Here is a 27053-nt window from a genome sequence, read left to right as displayed (position 1 = left end):
AGAAAGAAAGAAAGAAAGAAAGAAAGAAAGAAAGAAAGAAAGAAAGAAAGAAAGAAAGAAAGAAAGAAAGAAAGAAAGAAAGAAAGAGAAAGAAAGAAAGAAACTTCCCAAAATGATAAAAGGAACACCTGTAGCTTTAAAAAATGGATGTATTTAGCAGCCTGGCAGCAACCACCAGATCACTTGGTATCAACCAACTTGCATGACTTGCCCAGGACTGGCTGCTTGCGAATGTTCAGCCTCCCCATGAAAGCCAGTGTGGCTTAGGTTAGATCTTTAGACTAGGATCTGGTAGACCTGGGTTCTAATCACCAGTCTAATCACAGAAACTCACTAGATGACCTCAGGCCAGTCTCACACTTTCAACTGACACCGATTCCCCACAAGCAGCTGGGCCGCCCTCGCTCTTCTGTTTCCCCCGTTAGCATTGGTCAATTTCACACTATTCACTGCGCGGCCGCGTTTTGACCCGCAGCTGCCCCTGATTCCCCTTGCATCTTCTCGATCTCAAAAAGCAAGGACTGAAAAGACGCGGGGGAAGTCGGGGAGGAGATGCGGGTCAAAGCGCGGCCGCGCAGCGAATAGTGTGAAATTGACCAATGCAAATAGGGAAACAGAAGAACACGGGCGGCACAGCTGCTTGTGGGGAATCGGTCTGAATCTTCTTCACAGGATTCTTGTGAAACTGAAAAGGAGGAGAAAATGATGGATAAGCTGCTTTGGGTCCCTTGCGGGGAGGAAAGTGGGATGTAAATCGATATAAATACATTCAGCTTGCTAACATGTAAAATTCATAAGCTTCCACAACATTTTGTGTTATTTTTCGTTAATCCCAATCAGTGTTCCCTCTAAACTGAGTTAGTGTGAGCTGGCTCACAATTTTTTAGCCTCTGGCTCACACATTTTTGCCTTAGCTCAGGAAGGATGGCTCCAGAGCAAACTAATTTATACAGTAGCCATATCGCTGGCTCACAACTTTAAGGCCAGTCGCTCACAAAGTAGAATTTTTGCTCACAAGACTCCACAGCTTAGAGGGAGCATTGATCCCAATACAAAACTCTAAAAATAATTTAAAAACTGAAAGGATTTCTTCAAACGTCTTGGAACGGATTTCAAAAAATTTAAAACACTGCAGTTCACTTAAACACGTTCTTTTTATTTCCAAAAATGCCACAAATAATATCCCGAGTTCTGACAAATTAAAATCAATAAATAGACTGGCAAGCGTCGCCAAAGCAACGATTCAACTGGAATGATTTCACTGTCCTTCATTGTGAGCCGCAATCAGCTCCGGCCAAACCCCTGCGCAAATTCAGGAAGCGGCAATATGGACCCCCATCCCACGTCTGGATTCATACTAATGAAATTGTCCAGGTTCATCTTGAAGTCTAAGAAAACAGAAAGAAAAACAGGGAGCAAGAAAAAGAAATCAGTAATGTTTTTAAAAAGCCAGTTTGGTGCAGTGGTTAGGAGCGCGGACTCTAATCTGGGAGAACCGGGTTTGATTCCCCCCTTCTCCACATGCAGCTGCTGGCGTGACCCTGGGTCAGTCACAAGTTCTTTCAGAGCTGTTCTCTCAAGGGCAGTCCTTGGGAGAGCTCTCTCAGCCCCACCTACCTCACAGGGTGTCTGTTGTGGGGGAGGGGAAGGGAAAGGAGTTTGTAGGCCACTCTGAGACCCTTTGGGTAGTGAAGGGCGGGGTATAAATCCAATCTCTTCTTCTTCTTCTTTTACCTCACAGGGTGTCTGTTGTGGGGGAGGGGAAGGGAAAGGAGTTTGTAGGCCACTCTGAGACCCTTTGGGTAGTGAAGGGCGGGGTATAAATCCAATCTCTTCTTCTTCTTCTTTTACCTCACAGGGTGTCTGTTGTGGGGGAGGGGAAGGGAAAGGAGTTTGTAGGCCACTCTGAGACCCTTTGGGTAGTGAAGGGCGGGGTATAAATCCAATCTCTTCTTCTGCGTCTTCTAAACTGTGACCTGGGTAGCCCAGGCCACTCTGATCTCGTCAGATCTTGGCTGCTAAGCAAGGTCAGCCCTGGTTAGTACTTGGATGGGAGGCCCCCAAGGAAGCCCAGGGTTGCTATACAGAGGCAGGCAGCGACAAATCATCTCTGTTCATCTCTGGCCTTGAAAACCCTATGGGGCTGCCAAAAGTCAGATGTGACTTGAGGGCACTTTACACACACACACACACACTGTGTAGAAACCTCTGGGCAGATCTGTTGACTACAAACAGGTTCAGGAGGCTAGATCTGTACGTGCCGGGAATCTTTGCTTCTCCATGTATATATCAGCAACGGACCCAGGATTGACACATAAACCTAGCTAAAGTTCACCGAAGAGTGAGCGCAGAAGGATGGCGGGGAAGCAGAGGCAGAACCTGGCTGCAGGGAAAGGGGCGTGTGGAAAGAGGGAGGAGGGCAGAAGGGTTTGGGAAAGGAGTTTGTAAGCCGCTCTGAGACTCCTTTGGGTAGTGAAGGGCGGGGTATAAATCCAATCTCTTCTTCTGCGTCTTCTAAACTGTGACCTGGGTAGCCCAGGCCACTCTGATCTCGTCAGATCTTGGCTGCTAAGCAAGGTCAGCCCTGGTTAGTACTTGGATGGGAGGCCCCCAAGGAAGCCCAGGGTTGCTATACAGAGGCAGGCAGCGACAAATCATCTCTGTTCATCTCTGGCCTTGAAAACCCTATGGGGCTGCCAAAAGTCAGATGTGACTTGAGGGCACTTTACACACACACACACACACTGTGTAGAAACCTCTGGGCAGATCTGTTGACTACAAACAGGTTCAGGAGGCTAGATCTGTACGTGCCGGGAATCTTTGCTTCTCCATGTATATATCAGCAACGGACCCAGGATTGACACATAAACCTAGCTAAAGTTCACCGAAGAGTGAGCGCAGAAGGATGGCGGGGAAGCAGAGGCAGAACCTGGCTGCAGGGAAAGGGGCGTGTGGGAAGAGTGAGGAGGTCAAGAGGGTTGGTCATCACTTTTCCCTCCGTCTCAGACCTCAGTCCAGAACCACCAGCAGAGACACAGCCTCTGTAACCCACCTAGAGCCTCAGTGAGAAAGCTGGGCTATAAATATGAGGACTATGAGGAAAGGCTGAGGGACTTGGGAAATGTCCAGTCTGGAGAAGAGGAGGTTGAGGGGGGGACAGGATTGTTCTCTTGAAGTATCTGAAGGGCTGTCACTTAGACGAGGGCAGGGAACTGTTCCTGTTGGCAGCAGAGGACAGGACCGTCAGCTACGCTGCCATGAGTGGGCAGATGTTTTCTAATTGCTTTGCATTCCTTCCCATGTGCTTAATTGCTTCAGAGCTGTAATGCTTATCTTTGATGTTGTACTGGTGGAGAATGTGGTGTCTATCGTCCGTGGGAGCTTCTCCGTTCCCAGCTTCGCAACCGTTAGAGAGTCCAACAGTATCCCCCACGCGGGAGGCCTCCTAATTGGTTATGGCTATGGGGGCGCGCATACGAATGCCCTATATCCTATTATGCGCACAGGTAATCCGCCATTCCTAACAGTGTTCATGTTATCGCATCTATGGCTTTTCAATAAAAGTAAAACCTTCTTGGAAGCGTGTACTTCATTGCTGAGCTGTGCGTCCTGACAAGGACTCGCAATCATGGGTTTCAATTAAAGGCGGGAAGGTACCGGATGAAAATTAAGAAAAACCTTTTGACAGTAAGAGTTCTGTAGCAGTGGAATCAGCTGCCTAGGGAGGTGGTGGGCCCCCCCCCCCCCGGCAGTCTTTAAGCAGCGGCTAGACAAACCCTCGTCAGGGATGCTCTAGGCAGGGGGTTGGACTAGATGGCCCGTTTGGCCCCTTCCAACTCTGTGATTCTGTGATTCTATAAACTAAATAAATTAAAGAATGGCAGCACTGACAGGAACATGCCCTCCCGTCAAGACCTTGCACTGCAAGCAGGCACGGTCACGGATGGGTTGCAACCGCAACGTAAAACTGGAGTCCTGTGGCACCTAAAAGACTAACAAAATTAATTCTGGCATCAACTTTTGGGAGTCATTTACTCACTTGACCAGATGCATGAAGGGTTCATCCACGAGGCCAGAGAAACCCAACCTTTCTGACTCTGCAGCCACTTTTGGAATCCTGACACAGGGTGATGGACACCACCACAAAATGGTGGCTGTAGGAGGTGGAGCCAACCACAAAATGGCAGCCATAGGAGGTGGAGCCAGCCACAAAATGGCCACCGTGGGAGGCAGAGTCCCATACAGAAACACAGAAATTCCAAGTGCAGGGGAGAAGAAAGGTAATTTAAAATAAATGCAATGGGACACTATGGTGGCAGCTGCTGCTGCTGAAAATAATGTTATTTTAATCTGCACGGCCAATCAAACCTCCAGTGGTCGATCGGGAGCCTTGCTGGGCAAGACCCCCACCTGGCCTAACCCACATTCTAAAAACACTTCGCAAGCCCCAGGAAAGATCTTGGGGGGCGCCATGGCACAGGCACCACGTTGGAGACCCCTGCACTAGACAGATGTATTTATACATCAGCAGCAAACCGAAAAGAAAAGAAAAGTATGGGGGCGGGGGGGCGGGAGACGTTACAAAGGGAAGCCAGTAAAACGGTATCCATAACAAAATCCAGAGTACAGAGATCAGCTCCCCAGGAGAAAATGGCCGCTTTGGAGGGTGGCCTCTAAGGCATTGTACCCTGCTGAGGCCCCTCCTCTCTCCCACCTAAACCTTCCCCAGGCTCCCCCCCCGAAATCTCCAGATATTTCCCAAACCGGAACTGGCAACCTTATGTCCCCCCCCGCTCCCGGTATGAATGAACGAGATCCACAAAAACACAAATGTAGGTGTCCTTTGCTGGGACAAAAAGATGGACCTAATAACACATCTTGGACCTAATAACACATCCAAGTCTGCTGGGAAGAGACTAGGTTGCTTTTGTATCCAAACACAGCTTTTAGCCCACTGTCAGTGACATTGACTTGACGAGCTGCGGTGGCTCAAGTGGTTAAGACGCTGAACTGCAGGCTGTGGAAGGTCGGTAGTTCAGCAGTTCGAGACCCGGGTTGCCGCATGACGGAGTGAGCTCCCGTCTCTAGTTCCAGCTCCTGCCAACCCAGCAGTTTGAAAGCAAGAAATTGCAAGTAGATAAATAGGTACCACTTCGGTGGGAAGGTAACAGCGTTCTGTGCGCCTTGGTGTTTAGTCATGCTGGCCACATGACCACGGAAACATCTTCGGACAGCGCTGGCTCTTCGGCTTTGAAACTGAGATGAGCACCGCAACCCTAGAGTCGGACTCGACTGGCTTTCGAGCAAGGGAACCTTTACCTTTACAGTGACATAACAAGCTGGTGGTGACAAAGAAAGCCAGTGACACAGAGCGTCGGACTAGGATCTGGGAGAACCCAGGTTCGAATCCCCATTCTGCCCCAGAAGCTCACTGGATGACCTTGGGCCAGTCACTCTCTGTCTCGGCCCAACCTACCTCACAGGGTTGTTGCAAGGATAAAATGGAGAAGGGGGGGACTGATGTGAGATGCTCTGGGCTCCCATTGCAGAGAAAAGCGAGATGTAAGTAGCTAAATATCTATAGAGGTTAAGCAGCCGTAGTCATGGGATCTGGTTTGGATCAGATGTAACAAGAGGGGCTTACCTGCAGTTTCAATGCACGGGTATGGGGGGGGCGGCTGTAGCCAGTTCCCACTGGCATCCTTCATATGGGACCGGTCAGATGCAAAAGTCTTCATATACATATCTGCTCGGACCACTCTGACTTTCCTAAACAAGAAAAACACTTAAATGACGGGGACTGTCTAACCCCCAGCGGAGACATAGAAGAAGAGATTGGATTTACACCCCGCCGTTCACTACCCAAAGGGGTCTCAGAGCGGCTTACAAACTCCTTTCCCTCCCCCTCCCCACAACAGACACCCTGTGAGGCGGGTGGGGCTGAGAGAGCTCTTGACAGAAACTGCTCTTTTTCAAGAACAGCTCGTATCAGAACTACGGCTTGCCCAAGGTCATCCAGCCAGGTGCAAGTGGAGGAGTGGGGGGAATCAAACCCGGTTCTCCCAGATTAGAGTCCACGCACTTAACCACGACACCAAACTAGGCAAGAAGTGGGTGGAATCAGCTCCTGGCATTTTCCAATTACGTCTGAACCAAACTATTGATTGTAGGCTTTGAGCTGCATATAAGAACAGTTAACCTGAACTGTAGAAACCCACTTTAAACACATGCCTTTTACAGACTGACGTCTGTATGCTGGCTTAGTCTAGAGTAAGTCAAACTGTCCCAGAAAAAAAGGTAAAGGGGGGGGGGGAAGATACCTGTTTTATTTTTAGTTTTCAACATACTCTCTTGTATCACTCAGCCTTGGCGACGTCAGTTACTCTGTGGTATTCCAGGTCAGATCTTGGAAGCTAAGCAGGGTCAGCCCAGATTAGCACTCAGATGGGAGACCAGTCCAATGTTCCCTCTAAGCTGTGGAGTCTTGTGAGCAAAGACTTTACTTTGTGAGCTACTGGCATTAAAGTTGTGAGTGAGCAATTTGGCTACTCCATAAATTAGTTGGCTCTGGAGCCCTCCTTCCTGAGCTAAGACAAAAATGTGGGAGCCGGAGGCCAAAAAACTGTGAGCTAGCTCACACTAACTCAGCTTAGAGGGAACCCTGGAGACCACCAAGGAAGTTTAGGGTTGCTACGCAGAGGCAGGCAATGGCAAGCCACCTCGGAACATTTCTTGCCTTGAAAAGCACAGGCAGCTTCAAGAGGGGATTGGATAAATACATGGAGCAGAGGTCCATTGGTGGCCATTAGTCACAAAGTATAGATGGAACACTCTGTCTGGGGCAGTGATGCTCTGTATTCTTGGTACTTGGGGGGCAACAGTGGGAGGGATTCTGAAGTTCTGGTCCTGCTGGTGGACCTTCTGATGGCACCTGGGTTTTGGCCACTGGGTGACCTAGAGTGTTGGACTGGATGGGCCGTTGGCCTAACCCAACATGGCTTCCCTTATGTTCTTAACCCTATGACGTTGCAATAAGTCGGCTGTGGCTTGACAGCTAACCCCCCCCCCCAACTCATGACCTACTGGTAGTTGTGTTCCCTCTAAGCTGAGATAGTGTGAGCTAGCTCACAGTTTTTAGCTTCCAGCTCACACATTTTTGCCTTAGCTCAGGAAGGATGGCTCCAAGAACAAACTAATTTACGCAGCAGCCTAATCGCTGGCTCACAACTTTAATGCCAGTACAATGTTTGCTCACAAGACTCTACAGCTTAGAGAGAGCATTAGTTGTCTGTACGTTACACTGCTGAATCCACTGCCATCCCAGTTTATCTCAGCCTCACTGAATGGTGAAGCTGGCAATGGGAGCAATCCTAAGCAGGTCTACCCAGAAGCAAGGAGATACCCTCCTCACTGTCCCACCCATCAAAGAAGCTCGGCTGGTGGGCACACGAGACAGGGCCTTTTCAGTCGCAGCCCCGTGATTATGGAACAACCTTTATTTTATTTATTTATTTATCTTTCAACTTTCTACCCCGCTCGAACCCCCAGGGGGTCTCTGAGCGGCTTACAGTTAATCGCTTATCCCTACCTATGGCCACATATGCTGGGGATGGGGACTGCCCTACCGGCACCCTGTGGAGGTCTTTTTGTTGATCTTCTTCCTCCCGGTCGGCTCGGCTTTTTCCGGCTCTCACTTCCTCCTTCTCTTCATGGTCTTCCGGTGGTGGATCGGCAGGCCCCTCTGGTGCGCAGGTACGCTCCGGCGCAGCTCCGGCTCTGTCCGCTTAGGCACCGCCGCGTCTGCGCCTTCCATGAACCTCGCGTCTCCTGGCTCCGCCTCTCCGCTGCATCCGGTCCACCGTGGATGTTACACTTGGTCGCCATCTTTTTGCCGCTCGCCGACACTCCACAAACCCCCTTGACGGGGGAGGGTGCTCCCTACCATCTAAGGTAGGTACCCAATTTATCTACTCACAGTTTTTGATATTAATTCCTGCTTTCGAACCGCTGGGTTAGCGGGAGCTGGGACAGGGGCCAGGTGCTCATTCTGGCCGCGGTGGGTTTCGAACAGCTGTAGCAGCTGTTCGTAGATGTTACCAGCAGGCATTTAACCACCTGCGCCACCGCTCCCTCCCAGGGGAGGTGTGCCTGGACCCCTCACTTTCAGTCCTTAGGAAGCAGCTGAACTGCATTTGATTAAACCGGCCCTAAATTACGATTTTATGATTTTGGTTTTATGTACTCTTACTTTATGTATTTTATTTTTACTGTAAGCTGCCTTGAGCTCCATAAGCAAGAAAGGTGGCCAATGTTTTAAATAAATAAATAAATAAATAAAATCTCAGTCAGTGAGACTTACTCCCTGGAAAGTAAGGTTTAGGCCGTTTCTGATATATACGTGGAGGAGCAAAAATTCTACTTTGTGAGCTACTGGCATCAAAGTTGTGAGCAAGCAATTTGGCAGCTGCATAAATTAGTTTGCTCTAGAGCAATCCTTCCTGAGCTAAGGCAAAAATGTGTGAGCCAGAGGCTAAAAAACTGTGAGCTGGCTCACACTAACTCAATTTAGAGGGAACACTGGCTGCTGGTATGACCTTGGGTCAGTCACAAGTTATTTCAGAGTTCTCTCAAGAGCAGTTCCCGAGAGAGCTCTCTCAGCCTCACATACCTCACAGGGTGTCTGTTGTGGGGAGAGAAAGGGAAAGATTGTAAGCCGCTCTGGGACTCCTTTGGGTAGCGAAGGGTGGATTATAAATCCAATCTCTTCTTCTCTCTGTATTAGCAATATTATTTAGCTCCAAGCTGAGAAAAGCAACCATACAATTCTAAAGTCAGCACAGCCCATTGTGTCCCCATTTGTGCTTTACATCCTCACCTTCGAAATTTAGGATCAAGAATATCGTCAGATTTAAAGGCCTCTTCAACGTAAGTGTCAAAAGGGCATGGAAAAGGTAGCACCGTGTCGAGGTCATAAATAAAGTTCTGGTTTCCACTGGAGACATGAAGTAAAATAACATGGTAATCCTGTAAATTGGAGGAGAAAAAACCTTGTTAGCTGCATTTATAATAACTGTATCTATAATCATTACAGAAGCCAGAAAAAGTATCATCTCTGCGTGACAATCTTAAAGTTGCTTTTGGTGCATTTTTTATTAGTCATGACAACTGGGGAACAACCCTCCCTCTAAGCTTGCAAGTCTTATGAGCAGAAATTCTACTTTGTGAGCTACTGGCATTAAAGTTGTGAGTGAGCGATTTGGCTGCTGCATAAACTAGTTTGCTCAGGAGCCGTCCTTCCTGAGCTAAGACAAAAAACATGTGAGCCGGAGGCTAAAAAACTGTGAGCCAGCTCACACTCACTCGACTTAGAGGGAACACTGCTGGGGAATCTCTGGTTCAAAGATCTCTTCTGTGGGTAAGGATCAGCGATGTGGCATGCCAGTCCTGGTTCTGAGCCACACCCAGACTCTGTAAACATAGGGTTGATCAGTGACTTTGGTACACTAAGGGTGCGTTCAGACGCGGCGTTTGCAACGGTATAGGTGCCAGTTGCAATCGGTGTACTTACCGGCATTCACACGTAGAACATCTGCCTTCCGTCCCTACCCGTTGCAAAGAGCTTTACACCGTTGTATTCTGCCACTAGGTCCCCAAGTGGTGGTATCCTGAGTACAACGGTTGTAATCGCTTTACCCCCCTGTCTGATCGCTCTCCACCGTTGCAGAGCCACTTCCGTTTGGAAGCCTGAGGCGTCCGATTTTCGCCGGCCATTTTTTTGAAAGGTCGGCGATATGCGCTTGGGCGAAGCTTCGCCCTGGCGTTTGTTTTAAAAAGAAAAAGAAAAGGGCCTTAGTTTAGCATTTCGGAGGCGTCCAGGACCTCAGGTAGGCTACTTTGCTCTTTAAAGTTTAAAGGTAAGTCCTTACCTTTAAAGATTAAATGTAAGACAGGGGTTTTGCACATGTGCGAAGATCGCCATTCTATGCCTATGCGCATGCTCAAGCGGAGTTTAAAAAACCAAAAAAAACCGCCGATGCCCACTGTGTGTGGACGGGCATACAGCGATGGGATCCGCAGACAGGAGGTGAGTGTGATCGCGTTTCAGCCGGCATAAACTGCACCAGTTCCAACCGGTACAGTTTATGCCGGCTGAAACAGCACGTCTGAACGCACCCTAAGAGTCCTGACCTTTGCACATCGTGAAACTGCAAGCAAGTCTTAAGATACTGTGCAAGCATTTTAGACATTCTGTCTAAGTATCTGTTTTCCCCTGTTTCTGTATGTGCAAGCCAACCACCTCGCGGGGGGGGGGGGGAGAATGTGTATAAAATAAAGTCTCTTGCTCCTTTGGGGCAGACAGATTCTTCTCCCTCAAAGATCGCGTCTCGTGTGAGTCCTTCACTCTTCTACTGCAAACTCAACAGAGATTAATTCCTAATTGTGTGTGTGTGTGTGTGTGTATCTTGCCTTGAAAACCCCTTGTGGGGTCGTCATACTGTGACTTGACACCACTTTCCACCACTATAAATACATGGTGGCAGAAAGTGCCTTCAAGTCACAGCTGACTTAAAGTGACCTGCTTTCAAGGCATAAGTGAACAAGGGTGATTTGCCATTGCCTGCCTCTGCATAGCAACCCTGGTATTCCTTGGTACTTTCCCGTCCAAGTACCAACCATGCTGGTGGGGCAAGGGTCAGGGTGCTGGGGTGTTTGGGGGGGGGTAGCGATGGACAGAGAGAGTAGCGATGGACAGAGTTTCCTAGCCCCCCTCGCAGCAGCGGAAAGGCTGGGGAAGGAAAAGGAAGCCGCCCTACCGCTTCTGGTCAGTTTCACTTCCCTCAGATCAGCTGTTAAACCTAACAGCTGATAGGCAGGGGGGTGAAACTGACCAGAAGCGGTAGGACAGCTTCCTTTTCCTTCCCCAGCCTCCCCGCCACTGGGAGCAAGGCACACTGGGAACAGGGGGGTCTGTCATTCTCCTGGGGTGGGGGCAGGGCTCATCTGTGGTGGGGCTCTGCCCCCAAATGCCCTGCTGTGGCCTGACCAGGCCTGACCCTGCTTAGCTTTCGAGATCTGATGAGACTGGGATATCCGGAGCCATCCAGGTCTGAGTGTATATATCCAAGTAAACGGGAGCTCTCTGGTTACTCACTAGAGAAGGGAATGCAGTCTGCCCCTGGTTCAGTCTATTCCTTTTATATCTAGATGTTCTTCTGCCTTGGAACTCCCATGGTGGCCTGCCCTCCCCACACGGACCCCGATCCAGAAGCTAACCAGACACGTAATTACTTAGCGGCAGGAAAGTTGCTGTGTCATCTTCTGCCCAATATAAAACTGGCCAGCTATCATGATGATACACTGGTAAACACATTGGGTTTGCCCACGAAAGCAGCAAATTCCAATCCCCTATAAAGCAGACATTTTTGGTGTAGGCGAAGGGTCCTTTCACCCACCCAATCTGCCCAGGAGAATCACACAGTCTGCCCAGGAGAAATCACTCAGAACCAGAACTGCTATGAGTAGAAGCAGGAGGAAGTATCCCATATTGTATCTGTCAGAAACTGTGGGGGTGTTTGTGTAACAAAAACAAACGCCTAGGATGGCCAGGAGCAAAATGAGAGCCCTCCCAGATCTTTATATCATTAAAAAAAAACAGGTCAGGAAATATGATCCACTTTTCTTTGGATAGGCGCCTTCTCTGTAGGTCAGCTTGCCGACAGATATAAATTATTATGTAAACAAAAGGAATTGACAGGGGTTGGAACGAAGCAACAGGAGGACGGCTGCACTCCCTCTACCTAGAAGAAGAAAGGTTGGTTGATATACCCTTCTTTTCCCTACCCTAAGGAGTCTCAAAGTGGCTTATAACCTCCCTTCCCTGCAACAGGCACCTTGTGAGGTAGGTGGGGCTGAGAGAGTTCTGAGAGAACTGTGACTGGCCCAAGGTCACCCAGCAGGCCTCATGTGGAGGAGGAGTGGGGAATCAAGCCTGGTTCTCCAAATGAGAGTCCGCTGCTCTTGAGCACTACACCACACTGGCTTTACCTACACTGTGTGCCGTATAGCTCAGTAGCAGAGGGAATGTTTTCCATGCAGAAGGTCCCCAGTTCAAGAAGAGAAGAGATTGGATTTATACCCTGCCCTTCACTACCCGAAGGAGTCTCGAGAGTGGCTTACAATCTCCTTTCCCTTCCCCTCCCCACAACAGATCCCCTGTGAGGTAGGTGGGGCTGAGAGAGTTCTGAGAGAACTGTGACTGGCCCAAGGTCACCCAGCAGGCCTCATGTGGAGGAGGAGTGGGGAATCAAACCCGGTTCTCCCAGATTAGAGTCCGCGCCCCTAGCCACTACACCAAGCTGGTTCTCAAGTCCTCAGCACCTCGACAGACAAGGGATCTCAGGCCAAAAGGCTGGGACGGATCTCCACCTGACTGCAGAGTTGCCACCAGCTGGAGAAAGCAGGATTCAGGTGGATGGACCTGTGGTCTAGTTCAGTATAAAGCAGTTTCATACATTCGCAGCTGTGAGGGCCCAGGTAGTAGCAAGCATAAGCAGAGCACAAAATATGTATTTCCTCACCCAGATCACTGGCTGACTTCCACATCTTGACTTTTGCTGCCAAAGTGGTACCTATTGGGTTACAAGAAACAAGTATTTTTTTAAAAAAAAATACTGCACTTCGTATAAATCTTGACCTTCCTCCAAGAAGCGCAGGGCGGAGTATGTGGCTTTCCCCAGCCTCATTATATCCTCACACTAACCCTGTGAGGTAGGTTGAGAGATAATGACTGTCGTAAGGTTAAAGAATGAGCTTCTTGGCTAAGTGAAGATTTATCTGTTTACTTCATTTATACCCTGCCTTTCACCCTCAGGGAGACCCAAAGAGGCTTTTGTTGTTCTCCTGTCCTCCATTTTATCCTCCAAGAAGCCTGCGGGGTAGGTTAGGTGACAGTGTGTGAGTGGCCCAGGGTCACCCACAGCAGAGTGGAGATTCGAATCCGGGCCTTCCAGATCCACTCTGACCACTAAACTCATCTGAATTAGGACTGCCGCTTGTTTTCTCTTCTTGTTAATCAGCTTGCTTCCTCCTTCTCCTCTTCCTTTAAGTGTCACCAGACTCCTTGGAATGCAGTGGGTGGCACCATTTGGAGATAAAGTGACAGGATGAATTTTTCTGAGTTTATCTGATGCCTGCTGGGTTACCATTAATGGCAGAGAAGCAGGGCCAGTTTAGAACAACAACAACATCCCTGTTCTGGACACAAGGTAATTAGCAAAGGGCCTGAAGCGGCAGAAAATATAGAATCTTCATAGATTCACGTGGGTGGCCGTGTTGGTCTGAAGCAAGGGCGGCCAAACTTGCTCAGCATAAGAGCCACATAGAATAAACTTCAGATGTTTGAGAGCCGCAAGACACAACTTTGGCACCCACTATTCAATTATATATAAGGAGAGATATGCCAATTTGCTTTTTTATTAACATTAAACGAGACCGCCAAAAATAAAAGCAAAAGGGGCAAAACCAGATATTGATAATGATATTTATTTATTCACTGCCACAGGAAGTGGCGGCGGCTACAAGCATGGACGGCTTCAAAAGGGAATTAGATAAGCATATGGAGCAGAGGTCCATCAGTGGCTATTAGCCACAAGGTATAGATAGGGACTCTGGGGCAAGTGATGCTCTGTCTTCTTGGTGCTTGGGGGGGGGTCAACAGTGGGAGGGCTTCTAATGTCCTGGCCCCACTGGTGGACCTCCTGATGGCACCTGGTATTTCTGGCCACTGTGTGATACAGAGTGTTGGACTGGATGGGCCTTTGGCCTGATCCAACATTGGCGTCTCTTATGTTCTTATGTCCAATGATATCTGTTTGCTAATGATATTTATTTGTCTGAGAGAGAGGGAGGGAGAGAGGGGCGGAAAGAAAGTGAGAGAGAGAGAGAGAAAAAAACAAAGAAAGCAAATGGAAGGAAGGAAAAGCAGGGCTCCCCTTCGCTTCCCCAGCCACCCTGCCGGGAGCCACACAGTATGTGTGAAAGGGCCACATGACTCGACGAGTAATTAAACTGTGCAATTCAATGCCAGTGGACGTAGCTATGGCCATAAGCATTAAAGGGGACTAGACAGATTCATGGAGAGTTGGAGCCACAGTTTGGCCACCCCTGGTATGAAGCAATAGAACAAAGTTTGAGTCCAGGGGCACCTTTAAGACCAACAAAGTTTAATCTTCACGTCACCTAAGTGCTAGGCTGTACTTCTCACTCCACTTTGTGCTTCAGCTTCAATTCTCCCCCACAACTCACCATCCTTCTGTCATTGGAAATGAAAACGGCATAAAATTCTTCCAAAGGGTACCGATTCTGGCTTCGGATGTGTTCGCAAAGCTTCCAGACATTTTCCTCACTGTGAAAGAAGACAAGGGAAAAATAAACCCAAATGACCTCAGAAGGTTAGCGACGCTAGTCTGTTGCAGCAGAAACAAGCAGGGGAGGCTCACCATGGCACAGTAAAGGCTAACAAACATTTATCCTAGAGATGGGCTACAGCCCTCTTCATACGATGCAAGAAACAGTTCCATTGGCTGGCATCACACTCTGGAGCAAGCAAAATAAGGGAGGGAGTCTGCTTAGGGATGCTCCGAATGCAGATGTTAACAAGACCGGAGAGACAAAAGGAAATACTTCTTGACTCGAAGAGTAATTAAACTGTGCAATTCATTGCCAGTGGACGTAGGCCATACACATAAAAGGGGACTAGATAGATTAATGGAGAGTAGGTCCATCTATGCCTATTAGCCATGATGACTGAAGGAAGCCTCCATACCCAGAGGCAGCAAACCTCTGAATGCCAGTGGTAGTATGTCATCGGCTGCCCTACGAAAGTGGGGCAGGTATGCCCAGGCAGAAGTCATAGACAGCATAGCGGGACGCTACTGAGATAGCTGGCCACCAAAGCTGGATGGTTATTCCCATCTTGGTTGAATGATATAGCACCGTGTTATAGGATGGTTTTTGGGGTTAAATATTGTATTTTATTGTATGTTTTATTGTATTTTAGATTCCGACTTGCCGCCTGTGAACCGCCCTGAGCCTTTGGGAGGGCGGTATAGAAATCCAACAAATAAATAAATAAAAATAAATAGGAGGCAGCAGCAAGGGAAGGTCTTGGTCTCAGTGCCCAGTCTGTTTGTTTTCCAGGGCAACTGGTTAGCTGCCGTGTAATATAAGATACTGGAGTAGATGGAGCACTGGTCTGATCCAGCAGCCTCTACTTATGTTCTTATGTTTCTATGTTCGTGGTTATGGAAGGAAAAAGTTGTACGCAGCAAGGTCCAAAGGCTGTGGAGTGCAGGAAGAACAGGGTGTGGCATTATTATATAGCATTCAAATGTAAAGCCAGAAAAACCACAGTGACCACTGATGGCCTGGCAATCAAATGCATGAATGTTGATGAATGTAGAAAAGAGCAAGAGTCCAGAAGCACCATAAAGACTAACAACATTTTGGCATGTTATATGACCTTTCGTGAGTCACTACTCATCTGTTTCACACTGGGGTCTCTCTTGGAAGTTCTTCTGTTGAAATACGGTGGCTTCACTAACTGCTGATCTAAATCTGATTGCACTTCCCACGGGTGGGACAAAGATTTGGGATTCCTTAGTCATTACAAACTAGAAAGACTGCATTATCATCAGTTGATCCTTTAGCCAATGGCCATTGTACTTTTCTTGATTACGTTTAAACTCTACCCAATAATTTCAACCACTATGTCTTGATTATGTTTAGACTCTACCCAATAATTTCAATAATTTCTTGCATTTCCTGACCTTTTGACCCTGTTGTATACAGCTTATATTTCTTTATAATGATGCATATACACATTTGCTAACAGATCCTCCTTATGGATCTGATGAAATGGGCTCTACCCTATAAGGGAACAAAACAGTGGTTAGACTTCGAGCAGTCCTCAAACAAAGAAACTTCAAGGGGAAATTACAATGTGAGATTGTTGAACCTGAGTGCATTCACAAGTTCAGGACAATGGACTCTGGGACTGAATAGGGCCAAGAGATCCTTATCTCACTACAGATGCTAATTTTCCACCCCCAAGCATCTCCCCTCTGCTCTAATCAAGCTGATTACAATATAAATGGTACCTTTGCATCTTTTACAAGCATTCTTTACAACACCCCTGCCACCTTTGGGCTTGGATAGAAGGACTCAGATCTGCATTCTTACTCAGGGAGCTTTGACTCTTTTATACCCTGAAAATCTTGTTGGTCTCTAAGATGAAACTGAATTCAAATCTAATTGTTCTACTGCAGACCAACATCTTTTATTTATTTATTTATAATTCGATTTATATCCCGCCCTCCCCTAAGGCTCAGGGCGGCTAACAAAAGTAACATAGATACTCTCTGGAGCTACCTGAAGACTCTCTTAATTTCTCTGTCTTTTCCAGAGAACACATTTTAAGACCAGCTTTTTTTTTTTTTTAAAGGTGACTCCTGCTTTCTGTCCAGGTGGGTAGCCGAGTTGTTCTGAAGCAGCAGAACAAAGTCTGAGTCCAGTGGCACCTTTAAGACCAGCACTCAAACTCTGTTCTCCTACTTTCTATGACATATTTCTTTCTAACCCTTCTGACCAAATTGTATTCTAAGTATCCTAGAGCCTAATTCTGCCAGGATTTTTACCTTACCATACATATATCGGATGCAGAGATGCAAACTTATTTTGTTAAGGGGTTATCTCTTACAGGGAAGATACACAAATTCCCTTTGAGACATTACAATGTGGAGGGGGAAATGGAAGCAGAGCGATGGACTTCACTACACTGTAGCATCTGCGGCTACCCTCCCGTGAATATTATTTCATTATACTATGAATTAATTGGGGAATTATGCTCTTGACTGGCATGCCACTGTCGGGACTGTCATTCCAGGCCTAGTACAGTTTTTCGACTCCCAGGCACCATCCTTCAACTTGGGGTGCTGTCCTTCCAGGCCCAGCCGCAGGGTCGCTCATTTCCCTTGCAATTATACTATGAATTAATTGGGGAATTATGCTCTTGACTGGCATTCCACTGTCGGGACTGTCATTCCAGGTCTAGTACAGTTTTTCAACTCCCAGGCACCATCCTTCAACTTGGGGGGCTGTCCTTCCAGGCCCAGCATAGGGTCACTCATTTCCCTTGCCTTATATCCAAAGGGCCGTCAGGCAGCTCCCTTGGTTTCTGGTGTGTGGGCATTCTTGTCATTCTTTTTAGTACATCCTCTATCAGGATAGGTTCTTATGGGGTGGGCTGGGGCGGGGGGTCGATCTGGATGGATCTGGGCTACCCGGCAACCCCAAAGAGGGCTCCTTACCAGTAGCAGCTGGTGTAAAGGCAGGCGGGCCGCGCAGGCACGGCAGGCTGGTAGGCATCGAGGGCGGTTGCAACTTGAGGCTGCTCCATCCGGCCCCTCGGCTCCCCGGGCGATGGGGTCGGAGTGAGGGGCTCATGACCCGGGGAAACCAGAGCAGCAGGCTCCCTCCCTTCGAGCCACACAAGGCTCAAGAAGCGTGCGGAACAAACTGCACGGAGAGTGCGTTACAAGGAACTCCTTCCCCGGGAAACCGAGCAGCCGTGCAACAGCTGGGACCGCAACGCCGGCGAGGGAAAGGAGCTGTTGCTGAAGCGCAGCAGCCCTGCTGGGCATGTTTACTCGGGAGTAAGCCGCCCCCACTTAATTCTTTGGGGTTTACTCCCAAGAAAGGGGTGCATAAGACCGTACCTGTGCTAGGGTTGCCAGCCTCCAGGTGGGTCCCGGGGATCTCCCGCTTTTACAACTGATCTCCAGCTGACAGAGATCAGCCCCCCTGGAGGAAATGGCTGCTTTGAAGGGCGGACTGTATGGCATTGAACCCTGCTGAGGCTCCTCCCCTCCCCAAACCCCACCTTCTCCTGGATCCACCCCCAAAGTCTCCAGGTATTTTCTAACCCAGACCTGGCAACCCTAACCTGTGCATACCCCCTCGGAAGTAGTAAGCCCCACTTGATTCATTGGTTGATTCACATTTATTCATTTACTCCCAAGAAAATTATACAAAGGATGGCACCTCAGCCCCGTGCATGCTTACTCGGAAGTAAGCCCCACTTGATTTAATGGGATTTACTCCCAGGTAGGTGTTTGAAGGATCGTGGCTTCACAGCACCATCCTGAACTCCTGTTCCCTGGGGGTGACTCCCAAGTAAGTGCCCACGGGATAGTAGCTGGACACTTGTGTAACAGAAATGGTTGGGAGTAGAAAGAGTCTGGGTTTCCAGGAATACATCATGCAAAAAGTAAAAAATAAAGTTAAAAATGGAGCTGCTAAACATATCTGCAGGATCGTCTTTCCCAATATGTCCCCCGCTGGTCAGAACAACATCTGGTGGTTCCCAGCAGTGTTCCCTCTAAGATGAGTTAGTGTGAGCTAGCTCACAGTTTTTTAGCCTCCAGCTCACACATTTTTTGTCTTAGCTCAGGAAGGATGGCTCCCGAGCAAACTAGTTTATGCAGAAGCCAAATCGCTCACTCACAACTTTAATGCCAGTAGCTCACAAAGTAGAATTTTTGCTCACAAGATGCCACAGCTTAGAGGGAGCATTTCCCCAGCCCAAAAGACATCCACTTAGCTTCTGCCAGAGTTTTTTCAGTTTAGGCCTGGTGGAACAAGCTCCCAAGTGAGACCAGGGTCCTGCGGGACTTCTTACCATTCAACAGGGCCTGTAAAACCAGGGCTCTAGTGGGGGGGGGAGCTCTCAGGTACGGAGCTCCGGAAGAGAACCTCTAGGGGGCGGGGCGGTCACGTGGTGAAGCCCCGCCCCCTTCTTTACCCCACCCTCTGCTTCGATCCTCATTCCGTTTGGGAATGAGGATGAAGCAGGAGGGTAAGTAGCAGGGCCTTCTGACACACTTCCGGTGATGTCAGGGGGTGTGGCCTTCTGTCACTTCCGGTGATGTCAGGGGGCGTGGCATATGCAAATAAGTTATGCTAATGAGTTATGCTAATGAGCTCCGGCAGCTCTTTTTCTACAACAAGACCCCTGTGTAAAACAGTGCTTTCCCACCATGCCTTTGTTTGAGGCGGTGGGTGCCTAATTATATCAACCTTCCCTGTTCTAACCCACCTATGTCATGCACTGTACCAAGTTGTGCCATAGGTGGTGGCTTGTGCCCACTTGCTTAATATGCTGGCCCTTTCTGGACATACATACAGCATACACCGGGGGCTTTGCTGAATTACTGGTTTGACATCATGTATCAATTAGTCTGGTTTTTAGGTCTTAAATTGGAATTATATGGAAATTGTTTTTGTTTTATTGGTTTGCTGTAACCCACCCTGAGCCCACTTGTGGAGGAGGGCAGGATAGAAATCTTTCTTCCGAATGTAAAAGACCAAGCAGTGAAAGAGGGAAAATTGTCAATTGTAAAACACAGAGCACAAATGAACCCACTCAATTCTATTGTTAGCTAATGAGTTGTAAGAAATACATTGACAGCTTTGGGAATGGAGATCTCAACAGGCCCTGGGAATTGTCCTTCTTTAGTTATCTATTGACAGTACTGGTTTTACAATCCCTATGCATTGCCATCTCTGCTAGTTTGACAAAGCAAACCCCACCGTTGGTTTAATCTTTGTGTTGGACCTTCCTTGACCGTGCCACCTGGAGGGTGGGTGGCAAACCTACTTATTCCGCGCGCCCCCCGCCCCGCTTCTAACACGTTGTAACAATGCAGGAAAGCGGGTTTTGCTAAGGAGGAAAAGAGAGCGCGAGTGTGCGTCTGTGTCTCTTTAAAAACTTCTTATTTGAATTCCGCTTGGCACGCGACGGCAACGCCAGGCCGATGGGGCGCAGCCGAAGTCAGCCAATCAGAGCCCAGCAAAACAAGCTTTTCCCCTCAAAAAACTTCTGTACGCGCCAAAAATTCCGAAACTGGAGAAGCACTCAGTAATATCCTCTTCCGCGAGTCGTGGCGCTCTCCGGAACTTCTTGAGACAAAAAATAGTTCCGGGATATATGTATTTTTTTAAAATTGCTGTGTGGTTTCGTAGCCGGCCTTGGAAGGAAAGCAGACCGAGGTATGTAAAACAATTTATTGTCGGCTAGTGTTTTGAGAGAATTCCCGCCAGAGGAAAAGGGCTGTGGGGTGGAGGGATCCGTGAGGCGGTTGGTGAGGCGGCGCGTTCGGTCTGTGGCGCCAGAATTCGGAGGTTGGCTGAGGAAGGACGGAAAGTGTCGTGGCCGCCGCTTGATTTGGGGGCCGCCGCTTCAGACCGGCCATGGTGATGCTTCGGAGCGGCTGGGGAAGTTCGAGCCTCCCCGGTGCGGAGGACGAGAACGGCGGCAACAACGCCGCAGCTGCCCCCACCGCCAACGCGAGCCGCCGCCGCCGGACCGCGCCGCCGGGGTCCCTCTACGACACGATGGAGACGAGCTCCGTCTTCTTCATAGGGAGGGAGGGAGGGGGAGGCCCTTCGGGTGCTCAGGGGCCGCGGGGAGACTCGGCCGACGCGACGATTGGAGGCGTTATTTCGAGGGAATCCTTAAAGGTTTTGCTCTGGCTTTTTAAAAAACTTCGTCTTCCAGTGGAGGAGGGGGGAGGTATTTGTGAATTCCCCGCATTTTGCGGGGGGGGGGGTTGGACTAGATGATCCCGGAGGTCCCTTCGAACTCCATGATTCCAAGACTGAAATGTGGTACCAAGAAAAAGAAAAAGGAATTCCGGGTAGGCGCGTTGGGTGAAAGCAAACAAACGGCACCCCCGCCAACTGCGCCCCGACCTTTTATTTATCTGTTTAGTCTTGAGCTGCGCCGGACGCTTACTCAGGCCGGGCGGCTACAAACCAAAATGGTGGTGGTGGTTGTAGAGACCGCCTTTTTTTTTTTCTTCCCTTTTTCTTTTTGGATCGCCATCTTAAGGTCTGAAACTTTCTCCCTCTTTAGTGTCTACTGTGATGAAGCGTTAGGGAGAAGTGGGAAGTTTTCACGGCATTGTGTGCTTCGTTTGGGGTCTGAGCGGAAAGCTGACACGGGCCTTTTCGTTTATGGATCTAGTTAAAGCAACCTGCCCCCCCCCTCCCCCCCGGGCATGCAACAATATTTCTGGAATGGACGAAGAACCTCCAGCGTATTTTCCAGCGAATTTTTGTACATTTTGGGAGTTGAAGGGGGCTGGGTGGGAGAAGGAGAAATGGGCCGCCTGACACGGAGTTACATGTTGGATAACTTTCATTTTGGCAGAAAAGAGATGATCTGAAGAAGTGAACCAAAACTCCTAACCTGCCACATATTTTGTTAGTCTTTAAAGTGCTACTGGACTCTTGCTCTTTTCTGCTGCTACAGACAGATAAACATGGCTACCCAACTTGATCTATCTCTTTATTTCAGAAAGCCGTTTTCTTAACCGTGGGTCTCACACTTAGGCTGACTTGAAGGTTGTCTTTCCCACCACGGGGAGAAATCTTGTGAATACTGAGATGCACTTCCTGTGTTTTCCTGGAGTGTCAGTAGCAGTGCTGATAGGACAGAGGGTCCCTTTGAGTAAGGGAGTGCTGGAGACTTGCTGTCAAGTGGCCAGGGATCAGAATAGTTAATCGTTTCAATGCTGTCTCTGCCAATGATGCAGATTTGTTGCATATTTACTTGAAATGAAGATAACCCCTGAATGTAAGACCACCCAAAAAAATATACACAGAAAGATTTTATTAGTGGACGTAACTGTAACTTGCATGTGAAATTAATATGATTTCTTTTCTTTTTGATGGTATACATGGGGAAAACCTAGCCTTACATTTGAGTAAATACAGTCACTAGTAGTGGGTCACCTTGGTTTCTACCTTGCTGTCTGCATAGAACCTACTCTAGCTGCTGTTTTGAAACTTTTTCCTCATTTTCTCTTTTGTACCTTTTTGTGTGTGCCCCTACCAGTGAGGAACCTCTTCATACATTTGTAGCAGGATTTTGTTACTGTTCTGGGATATTTCAGCTACTGGATTAGTTGTCAAGTTATGATGCTCTGCAAATGCCCTGTTGGGTTGTTTTTTAAAAAATATTTTGTATCTGCCTTCATCACTCTTGTCATTACATGAGGATGTGGGATCATTAGTGTTCTATTAGAGAGTCGTCAGTTCCCCTTTGATTTGGTGCAGTCCTGAGAATCTTCAGATTTTAAACTTTGGGGTTATTCAGGCCTTGTGCAGGAGTTTTCTTTGCAAACTACGTATTCTCCTGTTATATGCTGGAGAGTGTACATATAAGTCTGAAGGGGGGGTATAGCAGTACATAAGAACATAAGAGAAGCCAATGTTGGATCAGGCCAATGGCCCATCCAGTCCAACACTCTGTCACACAGTGGTCAAAAATACCAGGTATGCGTTCATTCCACAACTGAAGCTGGATTCAAAGACTAGTGGGGCGGGGCATGTTTGATTGAATTGGCTACATAATTGTATCACTAGCTCTCACTTTACTAGTTGTAAAGGGGCATTAGTGTGTTGGGTGTTTCAGAAAGCTAAAGCAATTGTTTATCCTGTTTTGGGTCATCCAGTTTCTAGTTTGTACCTGTTTGGTGGTAGCTTTGCCTTGCTAGATTCAAGTCCAGTAGCACCTTAGAGACCAACAAGATTTTTGGGGTATGAACATTTGAATCAAAGCTCCCTTTCTCAGGTAGTAGGTTTTTTTATTCTCCTATAACTCAGCACATATGAATATTGCTGTCTTCTCTTGAATAATCAGATTTAAAAATCCTGATAAGGCAGCAGTATATTCATATATTATTGTTTGGGAAAGCTCTCCTCCCAGTAAAGTAGTTAACCCAACAATTATTTAGGTAGTGCTGTTTTAAAGTATTCCCAAATTGCACTTGGGATTTTGCAGTAATGTCCTTTAAATAGGGTGATACCCAATCCAAAATCTGATCACCCAGGTTCTAGACCAACATTCTAATCACTGCACCACACAGGCTGTTTAATCTGTTTCATTTCCCTGAAAATAACACTTTAGATTGTGCATTGGCTAGTGCTTTTGTGTTATAGCAGTAGCTGGCAAAGTTGTTCAGTCTAGAATCCTTAAGATAACAAAGGGTAGCAATTTTACGAGCAGCAAGTTGGAGCAAAGCTTCTAAATATAATCTGTATATGTTCCTACTTGTGCCTCTTCAGGAGTTTGCGTCAGACAAAGAATGTGAACATTTTACAAGGCATTCCGTGAGAGCGCTGCAGAAAAATAACCAGCATTACTCGGATTCAAGTTTTGAAAAAAGCATGGCAATGCTAAGTGAGAATGGTATTAACAGAAAGCATTTTACAAGGTAATTGCTTTTTATGTCTTACAAGTAAGTTAGCAAGTTCCCTTTGTCCATTTTGATTCTGTGCAAACCTACTGCAAGTAATAGTATCCACATTCTAATAAGATTTTTTTTTTAATCCTGTGTTCATTTGTGCTGTGCTCTGTGGCATACAAAATGAACAGTAAAATCTTTGTGAACTGACACTTGATATAGCCCAAATCTGTAGTTAGAACTGACGTAGATCAAGATGTGCTGGGTGTAATGATTTCAGTCCTATGAACAGAGTTTATGAAAGACATAGATTCCCACTAGAGTTCCCACCAAATCTGTTCCTAAAGATCAGGGACCCTGTGGAAATTGTCATCCTATCTGAACGGAGCAAGGCCTCATGGGAGGGGGTCCGTTGTTTGCTCCCTCCAACTACAGATCTTTGTATTGCATTCCAAGGGTTCCTAGATATTAGTTGCAGCTTCTAGGGGGAGCTCTTGTAGAAACGGAACGCAGCAGAGTTCCTTCTGTGAACTCTTTGCTGTTTGCAGTTCATGAAAAAGTTAGTATGCATGCTTGAATTCCTAAATCAATAAAAACCAAACAACTAGGGTATCACACAATACAGCTGTGGTTTCCGTAAGACTAGTAATATTTTACATGCCAGTGTTTTTAAAGTATTGAATCCCAATGTTTGTATTTCTTTTCAAAACAAACTGGGTTTCTGAATAATCTTACACAAATTCAAAACAAACAAATACTAATAGAGGTTAAGTTACAATTTTAATAAGAGCACTGAAAGGATGCCTGCCCACTATCTCTGTTTTCCTCTGGCCTCCGTAATGGCAGTTGAAACGAGGGGGAGTGTTCATCTGGATCAAGCACAGTGGAAGATGCTTAGGTATTTATCTCACTCTGGCCTCTTAGTGTTAGCTGATAGAAACAATATCAGGATTATAGGATAGTGTCTGAGGGACAGTTTCCACTATTATATGAAAACTTGATCTAGCTTGGATGTCCCAAGGTCCTGTGGTGATCCTACAAATCAACATTTTAAATAATTTAGACAATGTGCAGGGCAAGTATTTTTAAAAGCTGGTATTAGTTAGATTTCTATTTCACCCTTTCCCAAAAGGCTCAGAGTGAATTACAACAATAAAACAACAATTGCATATAAAATATATAAGATAACAAAATCAGACACTGGCTATTCAGAAGAAGGCCTCCCTGAACAAGGCTGACTTGCAAGCCTTGCGGAAGCTCGGAAGGTCCTGTAGGGCTCAAACCTTATCTGTCAAGGCATTCCACCAGGCCAGGGCCAGTGTGGAAAATGCCCTTGTCCTGAGGGTAGCCAAGCAGACCTCTCAGCCCCAGCCCCACCCACAAGCTGCGTGATGATGAACACAGAATACAAAAGGGATTATAGAGGGAGAGCCGGTCCTTCAATTTTATCCATTTGTGATTCCAAAATCATATCTGTCTATAGCTGAAAGTTGAATAGAAGTGTTCTATATTTCTTCCAAATGCTAAATCCTTTCTTTGTGATTGAGAAAATTCTAGTACTGCTTCTAGAGAAAAGTGGTGAAGTCAGATGTTTGACTGGATGTGCTGTTTTAAGATTTAACCGATGTTTTTGTTTTTCTGTAGGCAACTGGCCAGACTGCAGGCAGATAATAAAAAGAATGAAGACTGTGAAGAAGGTAATTTAGTAAATAAATTTTTTGTGAATTACAGAGTGGTAAAAAAACTTAGTGGACCACTGAGCCCATTGTACCTTCTGCCCTGGGGCTTTCTATCTGCTAAGGTGGGTAGCTGTATGTAAGAGAGGCTTCTGTAGAGGTACCAAAGTTAAATTCTGTTGGAAGGGGTTTGAGTTATTTTCTTTACTATAATAATAGGGACTCCATGGGCAAGGTTACTGAAGGCAGGTAAATAGAAGGTGGTAGAGAACAAGGAAGAGTAGGTTGAGAAAGAAGATTTGATGAGAAGAACAGAGTCAACAGTGAGCTGAGGCAAGAACCTATTGGACAGAGGGATCTTCGCAGTACCTAAAATTGTCCAGAGGAATTGAACACCTCCGGAAACTAGAGGGGAGTGCTAGAAAGGGAGGTTGGCTCAAAGGATGCAGGACAAAACATGGCATGGCCTGAAGAATCTGTGGAAACCTCAGATAGGGGAGACGTGGAGCTGAAAACAATAGGACTGGGGAAATCTTAGGAAGAAGGCCCTGGACTGCAGTATTGGTGAGAGAGATGTAAGCAGGCAAGGAAGGTTTGGAGGGGTGAGTTCTGTGGGCCAAAAAGCCAAGAAGGAAAAGGGTTGTTTACATCTGTGATCTAGATTCTGACGGAATTCTGTCACGTGAAGTTTCTGTTGTCATTGCACCATTGTGCTATGGCATTCTGGAGGGGGCAATGATGGCTGAAATGTACACAGATCATTTCACCAAACCAGCCAGTTATCTGACTGCAGGCTGCTGGAAGTCTCTCCTCCAGAATGTAGGCATGTTGTTTCAGGTTTAGTGTATAACCTGAGGTGAGGCCATGTTATTTTCAGAAGTAAGGTAAAGGTTTCCCTTGCTCAAAAGCCAGTCGAATCCGACTCTAGGGGGCGGTGCTCATCTCCATTTCCAAGCCGAAGAGCCAGCGATGTCCAAAGACGTTTCCGTGGTCATGTGGCCAGCATGACTAGATGCTGAGGCGCACGGAACACTGTTACCTTCCCACCTAAGCGGTACCTATTTATGTACTTGCAATTTCTTGCTTTCGAACTGCTATGTTGGCAGGAGCTGGGACCGGAGACGGGAGCTCACTCTGTCATGCGGCACTTGGGACTCGAACTGGTCAACTACTGACCTTCCGGTCTGCAGTTCAGCGTCTTAACCACTTGAGCCATCGCAGCCCCTATTTTCAGAAGTAACAATACTTAATTTCCAGTATCTTTATTGAAGCACTTCTGTATACATTATTATGTATTTAATTTTGGATTTGCTCTCGGAGTGCAGATCAAAATATCTGTGTATTGGTACCAGGTACAGAAAGGGGGGAGATTTCTATAAACCTGTGAGAACTGGGATGGGGGGACAAACAAGGAGAGGAAGCAGCAGCTGGTATGGTAGGATGAAAATCCTATTCTTGTGGTTTCTAATGTGTTATAATTTTATGTTGCAATATGCTTTGCTGCAATTTAGTAAGCAGAAGTCTTTTCTTGAATGTTATAGAAGTAGTAGTTTTTAAAGCGGGGTTTGCTGTAAAATTCTTGGCCACTTTACAGTTTGAGATAGCACAGATCTAAGTAATTGGTAATTCTAAAAATGAAACAAATCTATACTTCTGGAGGAAAACCATTTTCCCCACAGTTACTAGCTGTCCATTAAAATATGTAGTTCAGACTTCCTTCATAATTAAGAGAGCAAATATTTCATACCATCTTCTGACTCTTTAGTTCTTGTTTAGACTGCAGGAAAAATGTGGAGACTCCTTTCCCTCCTTAGCCATCACTTATTTATTTTCATAGCCATGTCCTCAAGCAACACACCAATGTATAAGGGAACTGTAGGCAAAGCCAGAGGTTAATTTTTCCCCTCAGCCATGCTCATATTCCTAAACAGACAAATTGTTCAATTTTTTAAAAAAACTTTGGTATTGAAAGGTAGTGTGTACAGCTATAAAAAAACTTTGGTATTGAAAGGTAGTGTATAGTATGAAATATGTACAGCTGATCTCTTGAAGCACACTTTTAAACAGGACA

General features: G+C 47.0%; 2 protein-coding genes across 2 annotated transcripts in view; one reads left to right on the top strand and one right to left on the bottom strand.

Annotated features, from left to right (window-relative positions):
* Positions 1-1188: 1188 nt before the first annotated feature.
* Positions 1189-17591, bottom strand: WDYHV1 (WDYHV motif containing 1). The gene is made up of 6 exons (XM_015428962.1): positions 17367-17591; positions 14305-14404; positions 12579-12629; positions 8876-9024; positions 5645-5769; positions 1189-1388 (listed from the first exon to the last, which is right to left on the bottom strand). Exons 1-6 carry the CDS (start codon positions 17453-17455, stop codon positions 1285-1287), a joined length of 618 nt encoding a protein of 205 aa, XP_015284448.1. The 5' UTR covers positions 17456-17591; the 3' UTR covers positions 1189-1284.
* A 2716-nt stretch (positions 17592-20307) lies between these two features.
* The window catches only part of ATAD2 (ATPase family, AAA domain containing 2), a 33843-nt gene continuing 27097 nt past the window's right edge, over positions 20308-27053 (top strand). The window contains exons 1-3 of the mRNA XM_015428954.1: positions 20308-20577; positions 23188-23336; positions 24951-25003. Of these exons, the coding sequence (XP_015284440.1) occupies positions 20308-20577; positions 23188-23336; positions 24951-25003 (472 nt within the window). The remainder of the gene's footprint in view (positions 20578-23187; positions 23337-24950; positions 25004-27053) is intronic.

This window comes from Gekko japonicus, unplaced genomic scaffold, assembly GCF_001447785.1.
Source record: "Gekko japonicus isolate JY-2015 unplaced genomic scaffold, Gekko_japonicus_V1.1 scaffold1004, whole genome shotgun sequence".
Lineage (NCBI taxonomy): Eukaryota > Metazoa > Chordata > Lepidosauria > Squamata > Gekkonidae > Gekko > Gekko japonicus.
This window is presented reverse-complemented; position numbering and strand designations above follow the sequence as displayed.